This window comes from Chelonoidis abingdonii, chromosome 18 (assembly GCF_003597395.2).
Source record: "Chelonoidis abingdonii isolate Lonesome George chromosome 18, CheloAbing_2.0, whole genome shotgun sequence".
Taxonomy (NCBI): domain Eukaryota; kingdom Metazoa; phylum Chordata; order Testudines; family Testudinidae; genus Chelonoidis; species Chelonoidis abingdonii.
In genome coordinates, this window is record NC_133786.1 from 8,149,317 (window position 1) to 8,168,748 (window position 19,432).

Below are 19,432 nucleotides of genomic sequence, written 5' to 3' on the forward strand. Positions count from 1 at the left end.
AGATAGAGGGTGAGGAGCTTGGCACACTGAGTTTGGGAAGCTCTTCCATGCCAAGGGGGAAGGTGAGAGTAAACATGTTAAGCATCGAGGAAATGATGCAGCATTGAGGCTGGTGTCATTGGCAGAACACAGGGGGAGCAGAATACACAAGATCTGGGGCTGTGCGGGACCTCAGGGAGAAGGCTGAGAAGGTTAGAGTCATTACTGAGGGTGGGCGGGCAGTGGAATGACAGAAGAGGGAAGTGACATCATCTGCTCAGGGAAGGAGGAGAGATCATCTCAGAAGCAACTCAGCCCTTGTCAGTTCCAGGGAGACAGGCATCCTCCTGACTACACTCGCAGCACAGCTGGCATTAATTGGCATGCTTACCACAGACCCATTTTGCCAGGTGCTGTACATACACACAGCAACTGAGATCAGGGCCCCATTGTGCCAGGAATAGTATATACACATGGCAACTGAGATCAGGGCCCCATTGTGCCAGGTGCTGTATATACACACAACAACTGAGATCAGGGTCCCATTGCGCCAGGTGCTATACATACATGTGACAACTGAGATCAGGGCCTCATTGTGCTGTACGTACATGTGGCAACTGAGTGCAGGGCTTCATTGCACCAGGCACTGTACGTATACACGGCAACTGAGATCAGAGCCCCACTGTGCCAGGCACTGTACATACACGTGGTGACTTAGATCGGAGCCCTATACATGGCTATTAAGAGATGGGCCTGTCCTGAAGAGCTTTGCTAAACTCAGGGTCTGTCTTCAGTAAAAAAAACACAGGGTCTGTCTTCAGAAGAAAAAAAAAAGTGCTTAACTCTGGTTAGTTAACTCGGGTTAAATCCACAGTGAAGACATAGGGTACATCTATACTGCAATGCGAGAACTGCAGTACAGCGGCAAATGACCCAGACTCACGGGGCTTGGGCTGTGGAGCTCAGAAATGCAGCGTAGACGTTTGGGCTTTGGCTGGAGTGGCCAGCTCCCGAGTCAATTGACCGAGGCTCTGAGACTCAGGTTTTTATTGGAGTGTAGACATACCAATAGTCACTTGGCTTTTAACTGGGGCTGGCAGCTTGCCTTTAACCCCAGGCTTTTTTATAGGCTTGAACTGGAGCTGCTGACTGGAGTGTCAAAGCCCAGGTGCCATGTCTGTACGCAGCATTTTAAACCAGTGTTTCTTGAAGCAGGGTCCAGATTCATAGGGGTGTTTTAGACAGGAATGAGGCAGGAAGAATTAGCGGTGGCTATTTTCAAAACAACAAGGGTGTGTGCGGGGGAAGTGTGCAGAGCCATCCCTGGTGTATGGTGAATTGGGGTGACCGGTCTGGACCCTGCGCTTTGGGGGGCCCTGTGCTTCAGTGTACGTGTGTCATGCGGGGGGCCAGGCTGGCCCAGGGGGTGGGATTAGGAGTTTGGGGGACCAGGCCAGCCTGGGGGCTTAGCAGGGGGGCCAGACAGACTGATTTGCCCAGGGCCCTGCATCCTCTTAGGGGCGGCCCTGATGTGTATGTGTATGTGTGTGTGGTTGGTCTCGCTTCCTTAGGGAAGGAAAATAGGCAGACGAATGAAATTTTGGCCTCCTGCCTGAAAGTTTCACTGAACAGGAAAATATCCCTTGAAGATGCCAGAAGAGCAGCTCCCAGCCCTCCTGCTTTCCCACTGCCCAACGTGGAAACTGGGGCACTTAGGCAGGGGTATTGGACCAATGTCTAGAGTGGGCCACTCCCCACATTGTTCCAGCGCCCCAGTTTCCACCTTAGCAGAGCTGGCCTGAGGGTGCTGAGAGCCATTAAACCAAGGGTTCTCAAACTGGGGGTCGGGACCCCTGAGGGAGTTGTGAGGTTATTAAGTGGGAGGTCGTGAACTGTCAGCCTCCACCCCAAACTCCGCTTGGCCTCCAGCATTTATAGTGGCGTTAAATAGATCAAAGAGTGTCTTTCATGTATTGGGGGGGTCGCACTCGGAGGCTTGCTGTGTGCAAGGGGTCACCAGGGCACAAGTTTGTGAACCACTGCATTAAACCAAGCTGTAAACCCTGCCTATAAGGGAAACCATTTCAAGTGCGGGGGGCAGCCGCACCTCTAGTATCAGCCCCCGTGGGTTCAAGGAACCCAAGCCTAGCCCTGGCGCGTGTTCTTCCATCTCCGTAGGCACGTGTCTCTGTAATCAGCTGGCCCGATTCGCTGGGTGAATGATCCTTGTGTGTGTATTGGGGGGGGGGGGTACCTCTGCCAATCCCTGGCTCGGAACCAATGGCTGCGCGGCGGAGGAGGGTTGCCCATGGCCGGCTTGCAGAACGTGCCTGCTGCCCCAGCACTAGGGGAGATAATTACGGAGTGAGAAGCGTCCTTCGCGAGTGGGGGAGAAACGCTGGATTTAAACCTCTCCCCGCCAGCGTGAGAGCCACCGAGAGCTGCCGGGGAAGGGGAGCGAGGCGAGGGGGAGACGGGAAAACCAACAACCACAACAACCTCCGAGAAGAAAAGAAAAATGCACCGATCTATCTCTTGGGTGATCTTCGCGGGGCTGGCTGCGTTATTCCTCTTCCAAGGTAGGGCTTGCGCCGGGCGCGGAGCTGGGGTGCGCTGCGCGGCTTGCACTTCTGGGCAGGTTGGGGAGTGGGTTTAAAGCGGAGACTCCGGGCTGAAGCTGCTGGCGAGCCGGTGCTGAGAGGCGAGTGCCCGTGTCTGCAGAGGGATGCCTGGTGCATCACTCACTGGAGGGTGCTCGGCGCACCCCTGTCTATAGAGACCCCCCCGCTCCGCCCGGTATAGAGGCACGTTGGGACACTGTCTAGCGCTCAGGCGCTGCCTGTCACTGCAGGGGGGGAAAGGAAACTTGGATGATTGATTTCTAAACTTCCCCCATTGCAAAAAAGCCAGCCGACCGCTCAAGCAGGAGCAGGGTGGGAGCTTCGTATGAACCCCAGAGAGCGGGGTCTGGGCTGAGATTTCGGCTGGCGCACCCTGGCTGGATGAGTCAATTTGCAGCAGCTGTGGACAGATGCTTTAAGCCGGGGGGGGCTGGTAGAGGGGTTGGGGGGCTGCTTGGCTCAGTGGGGGCGCGGGGGGCGAACCTTCTGCGAAAGCTAAACGGCTCCGCGGCGCGTCCGCCCCGCACTGCGAAGTTCTCCGCATGTTTCCGTACAGAGCTGCAGGGTCCCGAGAGAAGCTCCCGTCCCAGCCCCCGGCGCTGCTGCATCTTTCTGGGCACGGCTAGAAAGGAAGCCGAGGTGTGTGGGGGGCGGCTGCGGGGCTGTAGCGCGCTGCTCTGGCATCTCTGCGATGCCTGCACACTGATTGCCTTGTATTATTAATAAGCACCATCGCCTGCAGCACCCTTCACCCTCCGATCTGCCCGCCGACCCACCCCACCCCGCTTTGCTGTGTTAGATTGAGCCGAGGACAGCGAGGTAACGCACCCATCCACCCCGCCCCCTGTGCGCTGAACCCCTGTGTCCTCTAGAGCCCAGCAACTTTATTCCGCTAGGAAAGCGACATCCAACAGGCTGCGAAAGCCTGGTGTGAGGATGGGGATACTGGGCGAGGCGGAGTTAAGAGACGGTCCCTTCTGTCCCTCTGTGTCTGGCTCGCTCTGTGTTTCCGCTGGCAAGGTCATTCCATGCACTTGATTAAATACTTTGCTGGTAATCCGCTCTGCCCCTCCTGCTGAGGTCAATTGAGTTGATGAAGTCTTAATGCAGCCGTCCCCCCTGGGGGTCTTAGCGCCTGCAGTAAAGCCAGCCGGAGGGGCTCTTATGTAACCTCCCAGACTGGGGCAAAACGGGGCTTGCCTTTTAAAGAGGCTGCCGGCGAGGAAAAAGGGACCCAGCTGCTTCCCCACCCTGCGCTGCTCTGGGGAGCCAGTGTCGGTTTGCGTTGGATTCCTTGCAGCCAGTTGGAGGTGCTCTCCTGACCTGGCTACCCGGAGGGAAATGTCTTTTGCAGGTGGCATAAATGTGCCCCTTTATTACATAATGCTGCACCCTGCTCCTAGGTCCCTCAGTCTGGCTATGCTGCTGCCCCCTCAGGGCACGGCTGTTTGCAGGGGTCAACTTCAGAAAAATTCTGGGGGAGAAGGCACCGCTGGATCAGCTGATGTGTAAGACCATAAGAATGGCCTTATGGAGTCAGACCAAAGGTCCATCTAGCCCAGTATTCTGTCTTCCAGCAGTGACCAATGCCACGTGCTTCAGAGGGAATGAACAGACCACACAATTGACTGATTCTTCCCCTGCCACCCACTCCCAGCTTCTCACAAAAATGTGTGATTATATTATATCCTGCCAAGTCTTGCCCCATAGCAAATGATACCCCTGGCTTATGGGTTATAATAAATCCCCCTCCCATCCTCTCTGCACTGGTTTAGCCTTACCCAGCATGACAGGCACCAGGGAGGATTCTGGGTACCATGCGCTGGGAATTCCCAAGCTCTGGGGACCTGTGCATGGAGGTAGTTTTGAGGGGTGCTTTTGGGTACTAGGCCAAGTCCACAGCTGGTGTAAATCAGTGTAGCTTCATTGACTGTATTGTACATTTATGCCAGCAGAGGGTTTGGCCCCAGATGTTTAACAAGGGCAAGTGCCAGGCTCCTGGCTGTCTGCTCCTTTCACTGGAGAGGTTACAGCAGAGGGTTGCCTGCATTTGAGACCCCAAGGCCTGTGCTGGCCTCTAGGTATGAGCCAGATTTGTGCAAGAAACACATACCATAGTGCAACCAAAGCAGCTTGAGTCCACCAGCCACCAGAACTCAAGCTCACAGGTCATCTCATCCCTCTCCTTATGATTCCAGGACATGTCATGCTGTAGGACAGTGTTTTCTACATGTTGCTCCCTGCATTTCTCTGTGCATGCCATTGACTGCTTTAGTGGAGTGAGGGGAAGTTGGGTGCCCTTTGCCCAGCTCTCCCAGCGATGGATGTCACTTAGTCCACAAGTCGACTTTGAAATCAGATATAAAAATAGCTATCTTTAATCTCAAGCACCAAAGCTGATGCAGGGATATGGCAGTGTTGTCAGGCCACTTATTTGTTTTATTTGAAGGAGGAGGAAATGCCAGTCTGCCAGCAATCGCTGTTGGATCAAACCTCCACCTCTCTTGGGCAGCTGTGGTCTGGTATGCAATGATCCACCCCTATTGCATTGATCCTCTGGGGCTACTTAGAATGCAGTTCACATTCCAAGGCATTTTTCTCTGCCTCTCTCTCTTTAAGCTGGCTCCTTCTGCTGGGGCTGCTACTTCCTGCCTTTTTCTGCTTCTTGAAAAGGTGTCTAGTGCCCACAGCAGGTTCATAACTCTCCCCTTGCTTCCAAGCTTTGTGTAGGAGAGAATTTCCTTAGTATCAGTGCTGATTAATGGAGAAGAGATAGGGGGGGGAAGGCAGATGATTAGCTCCCTAGGGCTCTGGCCTCTACCAAGGGCTGAGATTGATTGGTAAGAGATTCTGATTTCCGTAGAGTCAGTGGCAAGCAGAAGGAGCTGTCCCTTAAGCACACTCCTCCCTGCTCCTGAGTTAGACCCAGGCTGAAGGGTGTTGCTGCTTTCTCTCCTATTTCTCTTTCTAGCAATTGGAGCGTTTCCTCCTAGGAAGGTTTGTTGCTGTTAATGCTTTCCGATCAGTTTGGTTTGATCCCCTATTCCTTTTTGATACACCTCTTCCTGCTATCTCATTTTCTGTGTCTGGTAATCTCTCCCTTTTCAGCGTACACAGACGTCTGCAGGAGGATGCATTCAGATCACCCTCCAAAATAGTCCCACCCTGATCACCAAACCGAGTTCACTTAGCTGCCATTAAGTATCCCTGGCATCAGCAGAATTCCAAATAAGGTTCTTCCTCTGGTGTGGTCAAGGGGCAGCAAATTCACTCAGCGTTCCAGGGGAAGGAAAAGCAATAGCTTGGATCCTGCTTCCTGTCATCAGGATCCATTGGTGACTGCGTTTGGTGCTCTAGAACCAGATGAGTTGCATGGATCGCAGTTGTAAAAATGACTTAACTGGCACTGGGAAGCCATGTCCAAGGGTGGTGGAGAGGATAGCAGAGCCATGTGCACGAGGGCAGAGATGAAACATAACCAGGAAATCTCTGAATAGCACATTTAAAAATGTAAATATTGTACTGAATGTTACCAGTAGAGCTGCTAGGGAGTTTTTCACCAGAATGTTTTTTTGTTTGTTTATTTGTTTTGTTGTTGGAAAATGCTGATTCAACATCCTTTACAGGAAAGGGTTAGTTTCAAAACTTGGGGCGGGGGAGACAGAGAGTTTTTTGAAATTGTCTCAACAATTCTGCTCTGACAGTTTTGAAACTGAAGTTCTGCTTTTTTTTCAGTTCAAAAGAATGTTTTGTTAAGAAATATAAGTTCATGTCCAGTATTCAACAAAGATAAGAAAACTAATGAAAACTGCAACACTTGGAAATGATTGGAAATGAAGTGTGCCGACTGAGCTGGTCTAGATGTCTGTCTCAAAATTGTTTGGAGATTTTGACTTTGTCCTGATTTGGAACAGGAAAAAAAATGTCAAAATCTCAACAATTCCAAATCTCCAAGACATCGGAAAACCTGCCCCTAGTTCTTTAGCTCATGTATTAGAGGTTGGTGCATTGGAACTAGTAGGCCTGGGTACAGCAGGTTAAACATTTTTTTTAAAAAAGTGTTTTGGAAAATTAACTTTTTTTTTTAAATTCCCCCCCCCCAAAGTTTTTCTTCGACCAGTTCTAGAACTGGGTTCTGCTCTTGCTCCTGCAGTCAGTTTTGATCCCTGGCCTCATTTCAATGGCTGTTATGTTGGCCAACACTCTGGAGACTGACCTGGGGACACCCAGAGCTTAAAGCATCAGCTGCTGCAGCTTTAGCTGAAGAAAGAAGGCTCCCTAGCTAGCCCTATAACAGACTCCTGTTCTCTGTGGATTGGGCATAAAGGGGTACATATAGCACACACTCACCAGTGGGTTATGCTAATATACTACATCTGTCAGCAAACCTCATACATGTGTTATGGATTTTGGGTAGGCTGGTGAGTGACACATGTCTCCTTCTGTCCTGATCTGCTGAGAATGGGAATTGTTCCAGCCTCCTGCTAAAAAGTCACACTAGATTCAGAAGGGGGAAAAAAAATCCTTTGGCAGTTTATGCTGCAGGATGACTACCAATGAATGTCTGTGTTTTAAAAAAAATATATCACAGATATCGACTTCTTTCTGTAAGCATCAAGATTTATTGTCTCTTGAAGAAAATATTAGGTTTAGTTTCACTTCAGTCAATATTTACCGCTCAGGTCAATAAAACTTGATATTCACCTCAACAGCAGCTTAATAGCTAATAATTGATATGTATAGGATTAGATAACCCAGTTATAGCACAGAAGAGGAAAGAAGTTACAGAATCATAGGACTGGAAGGGATGTCGAGAGGTCGTCTAGTCCAGTCCTCTGCACTCAAGGCAGGATTGAGTATTATCTACACCATCCCTGATGTTCTATCTATCTAACCTATCTAAGGTGCTTATCTGGCACCCACAACTGTAGGCACTGAGCACCTCACAATCTTTGGTGTATTTATCCCCAAAACAGCCCTGGAGATATCGCAGTTTTACGGATGGGGAATGGAAGTGTACAAAGGCTAAATGACCTGCCCGTGGTCACACAGGATGGTCTTTACTGGCCAGTGGCCTGATTTTTGAGACTAGCTGAGCATCTGCCATTCTTGACAGTTTTCATGAGGGAGATGGGTACCAAGCACCTCTGAAATGAGGCTGATAATGGAAATAATTGGCACATTCCTTAGGTCCAATGGATTAAAACATGAAAAAAGAAATAGACCACATGTCCCTAAAGGGCATCCTTGAGACCAAGGTACATTAAGGAGAAAGAGGATCTTGTAGATAAGGCACCACATTGAGATACAGGAGACTGGGTTTCAATTCCTGACTCTGCCATAGACCTCATGCATCTCTTTTAATTGCTCTGTGCCTCGGTTTCCCTATCTGTAATATGGGGATGGTGGCATACTCCTTCCTCCCGGGGGAATGGTAAAGGTAAATTCATTCATACTACCATGGTGGGAGGACATGGAGGTGTCTGGATGGATTGGCGGGGTGGCATGGAGGAAGGCTGTGAGGTTCTGTAAATAAAGACCTTTGGCTGACAGCGGGCAATAGCACTGTGTGGAATCTGCTGATTTGGGTTCCCATTGTTGTTACTGCAATACACATAAGAAATGAGTAGCACCTAGGAGCCCCAGTCCTGAAACAGGACCCAACTGCGTTAGGAGCTCTACAAACACAGAGCAAAAAGCTGGTCCGTGCCCCTAGGAGCTTACAGGCTTAAATATAAGACAAGAGACAACAGGTGGCTACAGGCAGATAGGGGAGTACAAGGAAACAGTGACACAACACCGCTCAGAGCAACGAGCAGCGGTCTCGGCACACCAATTGCCTAACCATTGTCAAGTGCACTGTAGGCATCTCACACACCCAGTCCCAGTAGATTCCACCTGCATGAGTTTGGAATCCAGACCAAAGTCCACTAAAAGCAGGGGGATAGTGGTGAATTTAGATAGAAATCTTTCCGTATGGGGACACGTTACCAAAACACCTCTCTGGGCTCCAGAGACCGCAACAACAATTGTGTGAACCTCCAGCTGGTTTACTCAACACTAGCAAGCTCTACTGGATTTTAGCTTTTATTTGGGTGGTGTCAGACCATGCTTCATTTGTAATGAAAGAAGTGCCGGGGCTCCAGCCCTTTCTTTTTACTTTCATAACTGATGTGCCAAGCCCAGAGGTGCTGTGGCTATGAACTGCCAAGCCTAGATGTAGATGCCAGGACTCAGCACAAATTAAGCACTGGTGTCAGGGCAGTGATCTTTTCTCAGATCTCTGTGTTTGAAGCACCGCCACCCCCTGGGTGGAATGTCACAATCCACCAGTTAGTTGGGCCTGTTCCTCTCTGGGATGCTGCTCCCTTAGCAAACTGGGTGGCAGGATTTATTCCCTCAGAAATACCTCAATGCTCTTCCACCTCAGAAAGGGCTGGGGTTTGGGTACCACATGCAGTGTGTGTGTTGGGGAGTGGGGGTTGTAGTGTGGCTGGCAGATGTGCAGATCCACAAACTCTTCTGGCTCACGTTTCCATTCCAGGGGGGGCTACTGCAGAACAGCCTGGCAACACGGAGGTTTCCCTCCCCATAACTCCTGAAATACCCAGCATGCAGTCCACACCCTCCAGCTGCATATTGGAGTCAAGGCTTTGGCCATGCTGGAGTCCATGCATGTATCCCACCAGGGGCCATCGGGTGTTAGTCTGGTATCTTTCACCAGCACTAAAAATCTCTTTATATATATGGCCAAAGCCCTACAGCTAGAGCCAGGTAGTTGAATGGGCACAGCAGAAAAAGGCAAGATGCTTAAGGGAGCTGATTATGACTCCTTGATCTTCAGGCTGGATTAACACTGGCCCCAGTCTCAGCTGAGTTTAGAACACCCTGGAAGCTGCTCTACATTCTGTCAACTAGTAACAGCTCCCACAGTGCCTTCTACCAGCTGGGAATGGCCAGAGGGTGTTGTGCACCTGCTACAGTTTTTCCACCCCCTTTTTGCCAGGGGCTGCAGGGGCAGTGATGTAGAGATCAGCTAGGTTTATTTATGCCCAGTGGGGAATCCCCAGTAGGGGAGATGTGGCAAGTTTCCTAGAGCCAGAGTGGAACAAAGGGAGCAGATAAAAGACCTAAGATCTGATCATCATAATCTCTAATTGTCCATCTAGAAGACTTGCCATCCCATAGGTGTCTGTTGAAACCTCCAAACTTGATTAGACAGGGATCCATCTACTCCTGTGTCTGGTCATGACCAGCACCAAAAGCTTCAGCGCATGAAACCCTGCATCAGCCTGTTATGAGATAACCTGCCCTGAGGCAAACTACCTCCTTTACCCTGCCCCGCCCCCAATCTACCTGGCATATATGTCAGCCCAGTCTCCATGGCACCTGGCTGTGCTTTTGCCATCCCTGCTTCCATAGATTTAATTTGGTGCATTCAATATTTTAAGCCTTGGTTCATTTATTTTCTTGCTGCTTTAGCTTAAACCAAAATTCTTATTTATTTTTCCTTATGGGGGAAAAGAACTGATCAGTTGACAGATCTGGGTCAAACTAGCAGGGGTTGCTGTTTTCCACACTAGTTTAACATAAAGTAGGAAGAGGAGAGCTGGCCTGAACTTGGCAGAGATCTTGCAATCACATCACAGAGTTGTGAGCAGTGCTGGCGAGGTCCGGCACCGCTCAGTAGCCAGCAAGGCACACTGGGAATTTTCCTCTGACCTGAGGGATCATGGGAGAGCTTCTCTGCATCTGTTTTTCCTTCCCAAATATAAGTTGTGGCAGCAGAGGGTGGACTCTCTCTGCTTAGTTCAGGGGACATTCACTAGGTTTATTTGGGAATCTTTTGGACAAAATGTTTTTTCATTGGAAATGTGGCTTTGTTGCAGCTGCGACTTGTTTGCAGAAATGCTTCAGTTTGAATGTGAAGCTTTCTCAGGTCGAGGATGGAATTTCAGGTCCAAGTGAGTGAGAGCAAAAGCAAACCCCAGAATTGCAAATAGCCCAGTGGTTCAGGGATGCACCTGGGAGATACAGGTTCAAATCCTTATTTTGACTGACTCATTCCAGGCTGTTGGTTATTTGCGGGGGTGTTTGGGGAAGGGTCTCTTCTGCTCTCTTAATTTCAAAAGGTCTCAGTTTCATCCTACCTCAGAATAAAAATAAATTCCAAAACTTCAAAATTTTCCAGGAAACAGAAACATTTTCTGGCCAGTGCTAAAATCCACCCCTATGCAGGGGCGTGTGCACCCGCTGAGGCTGAAGTGGGACTTAACTGGGGCACAGGCTTCATGCTGTCCAGCTGGTGAATTTCACCCTGAGAGAGCCAGTACCTGTCTCTGCTCCCACAGAAGACAATGAAAAACTCTCATCAATGTCCACCAGAGCAAGGTGAAGCCCTTGCACCTCTGGTCCACCTTGAGCATTCGCTTGGAGGTGTGAATTAGGGCTGGTCTATGCTCAAAACTGTCATCAGCATAAATACGTGTCTCAGGAGTATGAATAATCCACGTCTTGGAGAGAGGTAGCCATGCTGACCTAGCTGCTCATGGAGACAGCGCTAGGTCAACAGATGAATTCTTCTGTTGACCTAGCGACCATCTCTTGGGAAGATGGATTAACTACAGCAATGGGAGAACCTCTCCCATCACCATGGTGAACAGCTACATTGAAGTGCCACAGCAACACAGATATCACCTGTAGTTAAGGACATTGAGGTCAATAGTAATTGGAAAGAATTGCAACATGGATTTACTAAAGGTAGATCGTGCCAAACCAACCTGATCTCCTTCTTTGAGAAGGTGACAGATTACTTAGACAAAGGAAATGTGGTAGATCTAATTTACCTCGATTTCAGTAAGGCGTTTGACACGTTCCAATGGGAAACGTGAGTTAATTGGAAAGATGGGATGAATATGAAATTGTAAGGCGTGGAGAGAACTGTAAAGGGGAGACTCCAGGCGGTCGTACGAAGGGTGTGAATGTCGGCTGGAAGGAGGTTACTAGTGTGAGTCCTCAAGATCGGTTTTGACCGATCTTATTAACCCTTTTTATTACGACTGGCAAAGACGGGAATGTGCTAATAAGTTTGCGGATGACCGAAGCTGGGGGATTGCTAACAGGAAAGACCGGGATTATCGGAGATCTGGACCCTTGTGACAGAGTAATAGAATAAGATAAGGTATAGTGAAAATGTGCAAAGTCATGCAACTTAGGTTAAGATAGAATTTAGATGATAGTTGGACGCATCAGTTGGAGCGAGGAGAGGAGAAGACTTGGGGGAGTGGTTGATAGCAGGATGTCTTGAGCGGCAATGCGATATGGCGTTAAAGAAAGCAAATCGGTTTTAGGATGCACGGCGACGTATTCAGAAGAGAGGAGATTAGGCCGTGTATAAAGGCGCTGTGAACCCACCTGGAATAATTGTGTGATTTTCTGAGTCCATGTTTAAAAGGTTGAAATCAAACTGAAAGCTCGAGCGGAGTACTAGGATGATCCGAGAATGGAAACTGCCTAGAAGAGACTAAGAGCTTGCTTGTTGCTGCAAAGAAGGCTCGGGGGATACTGCTTGTCTATATAAATATACAGGAAATTAAGTAGAGGTGAGAGGAATTATTTAGCTTGGTACTAATGGTAGGCACAAGAACGAGATTGGTACAAACTCGATTAGAAGAGACTTGAAACTGATACGAAGTTTAACATTAGGAAGTGGATTTCTGACAATCCTTCGAGGAAGTAGGTGGGGGCAAAAACTATGGGCTTAAGATAAGCTTGGATAAGTATGAGGGAATGATATGAGGGGATAGTTTTAATTGACAAGTGATCTTGGATTATCAGCAGATAAGTTACTGTCATTGTATCTTCTCTGGTGGGTACTCAGTTATGGGTTAGGGGTTGTTATAAAAGTGGATGGGTAGGGTTCTGTGGCCTGCTTTGTGCAGGAGGTCAGACTAGATGGTCATATTGGTCCCTTCTGACCTACGAGTCTATGAGTCTATGACTCTCCCCATTTTAGATAGAGGGACTAGGACAGGACGCTTGGAGCTGCTGACAGCTAGACTAGGTGGGCCTGAAAGGGTGGAGAATCCCTCCGTGGCAGAGAGGGACCAGAGATGTAACAGGGAGCCCCAGCCAAGTTCAGAAACGAGTTCAGGGCAAAATGTCTGTTTGCTGGGTAATACAAAGGAAACCTCAGGGAGAGGTAAGTTTGGAGCCGGTCAGGACAGGTGCCTGCTGTGCTAGGGCCAGATGGGGTTGCCACCTGTTTAGAGGGTTAAGATTATTAATAGCATTTGGGAGATTTGCTCAGGATTACACAGCATGGTGTTTGCAAAGCTGGGAATAGACCCCAGGAATCCTGGCTCCCAATTGACCTACCCTAACTATTAAACCACATTCCCCTCCCAGAGCTAAGCCAAGAGTCCTGGCTTCTTGTCCCTGGCTTTAATTTTCTAGTCCGGCACCATCCCCCCCGTCTCAGAGGTGGGAACAAAACTCAGACATCCTGGCTTGCAGTTCCCTGACGCAGTCCTGTATTGTTTAACAAGGGGAAAATCTCCCACCAACTCCATTGGAAAGTTTCACTCGGGCCCTAGAGGCATGATATTGAACTGACTAGCCCTGTCCTCTTCCTTTCCTTCCCAGTTCGCTGGGATAAGCAGAGGGCCGATAACCCTAAAGGCAGCCACCTCTCCAAACCACCGCCGAGCCCGCACGTGGCGTTGTGTCCTGCGGCGCTTGCAGGCCTCAGGTGCTGCAGCATCCCGGCACGTTTGGGAGCTGTGGCTCCAGACGCTGCTTGGTTTCTCCTTTCAGAAGCGCGTTCCTTGTTCTCGGTTAATAATAAATCAGAGGTGATGTCTTCACTGCGCTCTCTCTTATCTCCTGCCAAGAAGGATATCATGGATTTTTGATGTGCTTACAGTTAATATGTCCAATGCTGAAAGCTGTTGTAAATTAATTGGCCCTTTGACCCCCCCTTGTCCCGTCAACTGTTCTCACTATAGACAATATCCAGTTCTTGGTATCCTCCCCTCTCTCCCTTCCTCCTACTCGCCCCTCTCCTGCATGTGCAGCCTGTTAATCAGAGGGAGCCCAAGCAGGCATCCGAAGGAGCTGTAATGCAGAGCTCTACGCAGAGGTGAAGGCTGCGGCTCCAAGCAGGAGGTGGGAGCTTCATAGCAGGCGTGTCTAGAAGCCAGGAGCCCAGCGAATCAACGTGAACAAATTCTGGGTTGCTGGACTATTTCCCTTAAAATGCCAAGGGCACGGAGATCAAAGCTGGCCCTGCCACCTCCACTTTTCCTAGGAAACACAAACGGGGACGTTGTCGAACTACCAGCATCTCCTTGCCCCCAAACCAGAACTACTGCTGTGGTGGAGTCCAAGGGTCCGATGCTGTGACATGCAGAGTGCCCCTTTGGAGGAACTGGGCACCCTCAGCTCCCATAGACGTCAGCAAGAGCTCAGAGTGCTCAGCACAACAAATGAGCAAGTCTCCTCTCTTTCCCCCTGGTAAGGCGAACAAGCTGCACATCACACAGGGAGCTTATGGTCAAAAAAGTGTCTATCAAAGACATTGTGAAGTTACCTGGGACCTGATTTCCAGAGGAACTAAGCACCACTGACTTCACCCTGAGTTGTGGGGCTCCAGGCACTTCAAAATCAGGCCCATATTATCGCTCCCCTGGAGTGAGGTGGGGGAGCATAGTGGTTAGAGTAGCAAACTGCCAGGAAGAAGGATGGTGTTGTATGTAAGCACTGGGCTAGGATTGAGGAGATCTATGTTTATTTCCTGGCTCTGCCACTGATTCCTTGGGCAAGTCATTTCACCTCTCAGTGCCTCAGTTTCCCCTTTGTAAAATGAGGATAATAATCCCTACTGTCTCCCCTCTTTGCATTGCCTGTTTATATTGTAACCTCTTTGGGGGCAGAGACTCTCTCCTCCCATCTGTCCAGTGCCTAGCACAGGGGGACTCTGGTTTCAGCAAGGTTCGCTTGTTACTGTTACAGTGGCAAACTCTCAATCTGCCAAGACCCTGAATGGAAGACAATGGCCTTTTGAAAGACCAACAAAGACCCAAATATGAAACTCAACCAGAAAATCAGAGGGTGAATCTCGAAGTGAAGTGAAGTTTGTTGTTTTAATACCATCCTGCCCCTTTTCAATATCTTCTGCCCTGCAGAAGGAAATCCATCGAATAATACAGAGTTCCTTACTTTTTCCTTTTTTTTTTTTTTTTTTAAAAATAGCTACATTCCCTTCCTGCAGCACTGATGCAATAATTAAAGGGGACAGGGCAGCATGTATGAAAGTCTTCACTATGTCCACAGCCAGAAATAGTGTTCTCAATAATTGGCCAAATACTGGGAGAACACCAGCAGTATTTGGCACAGAAATCAATTTGGATTTAACAGTAGTGACCTAGCTTGCAATAAGGTGTATTTAAGACTGGTGCTGGCTGGGAACATGGTTTGTTAGCAGCTGGGATATCCCCGGAGCCAAAGCAAATTGTCGGCGAGTACAGCATTAGAAATTGCACTATTTATTGCTCACATTCTCCAAGTCAATGTTGAACATCTCAAGCTTCCCACACTGAGATCACATTAACAGCCAGCTCTGAAGTCCCCTCTCCCCCCAAAGAAATAAATAAACTATGCTTATTCCTTCTGATCCGCTTGTGTTTATGTAAATGGCTGGAAAAGCCATTTTCGACTTATTTCAGAAGCTTAAGGTCTTCATACAAAGCCTATTATTGGGAAAAAATCAGAAAGTGAAAAGCAACTTCGAAGACCACGAATTAGCAGCTCAGTGTCTCTGTGTGTAAAGATGACTGTATTGGATGCGGCTGTGTTACAAATGGGAACTCCCTTGGGATTCAGTAATCAAACACGTGGCAACAGGTTGTCTGTTTCAACAGCGACTGCGTAATCAAAGGAGATTTGCAGCTAATCCAGCTAGAACAGAGGGGGCATTCAGGAGAGGAGCATACGGATGATGCAAGAAGGAAAATGGGGCTAAAGTATTTCAGACCTGCAGCTGTCTGTGATTTGTATGAAGACATGTGGTCGTCGGTGTTGGGATGGGTAGGACCTAAAGGATGGTATCTGGCATAGTTTGGTATGGGGCTGCAGCCGGTGCTCAGTGGCTCTAAGGTGTGTCAGACGTGATTGGATCCCATGAGGGGCGGTGAGCCAACCCCCAGCTGTCAGTGTGTCTGCCCAACTGGCAGCCAGGGAATTAGCAATTAGTGGATCTCCTGCCCTCGCTTCCTGTATCTGAATGCGGTGGGAGTGTGTGTGGAAGGGGGAGAGAGGTTGTGAGGAAAGTATGTGCGTGTGTGAGGCGGAGTGTGTGTCAGAGAGAGAGTGTGAGTGGGTGTAGGTTGTTGTGTGAGAGGAACTGACTGTGTGTGTATGTTTTCGTTCCTGGGAACAAGCGTAAGGCCAGCACACGCAAGGTCAATGCGAGCATGGTCTAGTTCATGCAGACTCTGAGAGAGACCCTGCGTCTTGGCTAAGGGCTTGACTACCCAATGTGGACTATACCGGCCCAGCTCTGGCTCCATAGCTATGCTGGCATAACCCTGTAGTGCTGACAGTCTGACAGAAGGGGTTCTCTGTAAGCACTCTCCATTGATGTAGCTCCGCCTGTCCTGGGGGGTTAGGCAGGCGTAGCTCTGACACTCAAGGGTGTGGATTTTTCACACCCTGAGCGGCATAGCTCGGTTGACCTAAATTTTAAGCATAGACAAGACCTAAGGGTAACTCTGTGTTACCCTGGGTGCCTGCTCTTTCTTACCCTCACCCGCAAAGCAGCTCGACGCTGACTGCTCCCTAGAGGCAGAGGGCTGTCTCTAGCTGTGCTCCTGTAAATCAAACACATTATAAACGGGCTGTGTCAGGCCTTTTCCCATCAGCTGGCCCTGCAGCTTGTGATATCTCCTGTTTTTTTGGTTTCTTCCCCCTTCCTTATGTTAATTTCCCACCTGAGCACCAAGTACTTTATAAATAGCAAATCTAAAATGAATTTCCTAGCTGCAATCATTAGCTCCCTCGACATCCATTAAACATACACACAAGCAGAGCGAAATGACAAAAGGGATTGATTTTTTTACAGTACGCTTAAAAGGGCGGGGGGGGAGGAAATATGTTGACAAGGCTTTTCTCAGATCCCCCGTATCATGAGGAATTTGCAATGACTCATTGAGGAGAGGGGGAGGGAGCAGAGAGAGAAAAAATCCACCCCCCCCCACTGCGCATTTAGCTTAGATCCATCAACTGCATGTGCCTGGTAAACATAAGGTTAGTTACCTGGCACTGGCCGTTGAGATGAATATGTCAGAATTAATGCTTCAAAACGTATAGGGGTTGGAGGGGATGGTGGAGGGAGAGGAAAATATCCAATTTGTGGCAGCGCTATTGGCAGAATAAATGTGTTGATGCAATACTTGGGAGCCAGTGAGCCACTGCCGTGTGAAGCACTGTGGCTGAAAATTTAACTTTGATTTCAATTTTCATATTTGTCAGCAATAATTAGATTCAAGAAATGTTTTTGTCGCGGTTCTAAAATACTAATAAGTAGATGCCTTTGTAGTATGGTTAATGGAGTCTTTTCTTCCTACTTGGCTAGAAAAATTCCATTAAAGGGGAAATAGTCATAGTATAGGACTGCGCTTCCACACGCATTACCTCGGCAGCAAAAGTCAATCTCCTTGCCGAGAGCCGACTGCTCTTGCTGTAAGCACAGGCACAGTGGCTGGGAATGGAAGTTTGGGGTTTAATATTCCACCAGTGTCCATTAGTCATGACCCACACACACTTCCACCATTGGGCAAGGGAGTGAGTGCGAAAGAAACACATCTGGTAAAGAGCCATTTGAAGGTTGGGCTTTCATGTATGAGTCTCACTGGGGACTGAGTAATGTGATGTGTTCATCAAATTTATAGTTAGGTAGCGGACGCATACTTAGAGTCATAAAATATTAGGGTTGGAAGAGACCTCAGGAGGTCATCTAGTTCAACCCCCTGCTCAAAGCAAGACCAATCCCCAATTTTGTGAAGCCTGAGCCTCTCTGCTCTTCGATGTCCTGTGGTGGCTTATTACTGATGCTCCATTCCTTTTGCTTCTGGCATCCCTCAGTAAGTCAGTTAGGCCCCAGTCCTGCACCACAGCAGTCAATGGGCAGCAATGGGGCAGAGCCCTTAAGAACAAGTTCCACTTGGATTAGGCCTTTCACACAAAGATCTCAAAGCCCTTCCCCGGCAGTAGTTCACTGAGCCTTGCTGCAGTCCCGGGAACTAGGATGTAGCCATCACCAGAGCTGGCAGGAAATGGTTTCCATGACTTGCCATAATGATGGAGATTTTGAACGTTGTTCCCACCCTAAATTGAGACAGAAAGTTGAAAAAGCTAAAATTTTCATTAACCAAAAATCCTGTTTAAAAAAAAAAATCTTGCATCAGTTCAGTTGAAATGTTTTGTTTCAATTTTGACCTTTTAAAACTTTGTTTACATGTTTCCAAATTTTAATTAATAAACAGAAAGTTGTTTGGACCCAAGAAATGGAACTTTTTCATCTAGAAAATGCCCAAGTGGGATATTTTGACAATTAAAAAATTTTTTTTGAAATGGCAAATTAATTGAAACCGACCCTTTCCTACAAACATGTTCAGTTTTGATGAACCAGCATTTTCCAGTGTGTTTGTGGTGGTGGTGGGGGAGAGATGAGGGGGCACATTTTGTCACAAGACTCCCAACCAGTGATAGTCTTTGAGCAGGGGGTTGAACTAGATGACTTCCTGAGGTCCCTTCCAACCCTGATATTCTATGAATCTGTGATAGTCATTGGTCCTGTTTCACATGTGGGGAACTAGAGAATTCTAGGCCATGTCTACATGAGAAGTCACACCAATTTGACTTGACTTGAACTTTAAACTGATCTAGTTAAACAGGTGCAGACCCCTGCATGTATGCTTCTATTTCAGTTTAAGAGATTGGTTTATTTAAAGGTAGCCTTTGCCAATGCCTAATTGACTTAAACTATACTAAAATAAGTCTGCTTTAAACAAAAGTAGGAGTAGCCACATGGCCTATTGCACTTGGTTTGGCTAAATCAGTTTAATATCATATCTGAAGATAAATCTGTGTAGACAAGCCGTTAGTCTTGTCTTGTCCAAATTTTCGTTCTAAGCCAGTGCAATGGCCATGAATAGAACCCAGAAGTCTTGACTTCCATTGCCATATTCTAACCATCAGACAGTTCTCCTTGTTGGAGATGGCATGAGGTAAAGGGAAAGGACTCCATTTAGGGTAGTGCTGTTTGTCAAATAAGTCCTCTGTCCTCTTCACCAGTGCTAGTTATCTAATACTCAGCAATATCTGGGGTAATACTTCTCAGGTCCCTCCACCCCTTCCAAGTTCCCAAGGAGTGATAGCTTTATGCCATGACGGTTATGCCACGGAATCCAGCAGGGGGCACTGTCCTCATATTTATTTTTATATTTTCTATAGATTTTGCTCACTGCTCATACTAGACTCTGGCCGTTTGTGCTAATTAAAACAAACCAGCCATATTCCATCAGAAAATGTAATCCTCTACTCGAGACTAACCAAACAGCTAAGGACAAACTACCTCCAACAACAAGAGCCCATCAGCTATATAAGTAGTCAGCCAATCCCTCACGTATCCATCCCATCAATGTGTCTCTTGCAAATGCCCTCCAATAATGGCTTGGCCTTTGCCGCATGGCCAGATGGTTAATACATCCAGGCCCTGGTTGGTCAAGGCAAGGAAGCTAGCTCCAAATCAGAGGACCGTTGCCTTACCAGCA

At 48.3% G+C, this 19,432-nt stretch overlaps 1 protein-coding gene across 1 annotated transcript in view; it reads left to right on the forward strand.

The window, feature by feature from the left end:
- The first annotated feature begins 2,300 nt into the window (after positions 1-2,300).
- NTM (neurotrimin) overlaps positions 2,301-19,432 on the forward strand; it is a 704,730-nt gene continuing 687,598 nt past the window's right edge. The window contains exon 1 of the mRNA XM_032802373.2: positions 2,301-2,558. Within this exon, the coding sequence (XP_032658264.1) occupies positions 2,498-2,558 (61 nt within the window). The 5' untranslated portion in view covers positions 2,301-2,497. The remainder of the gene's footprint in view (positions 2,559-19,432) is intronic.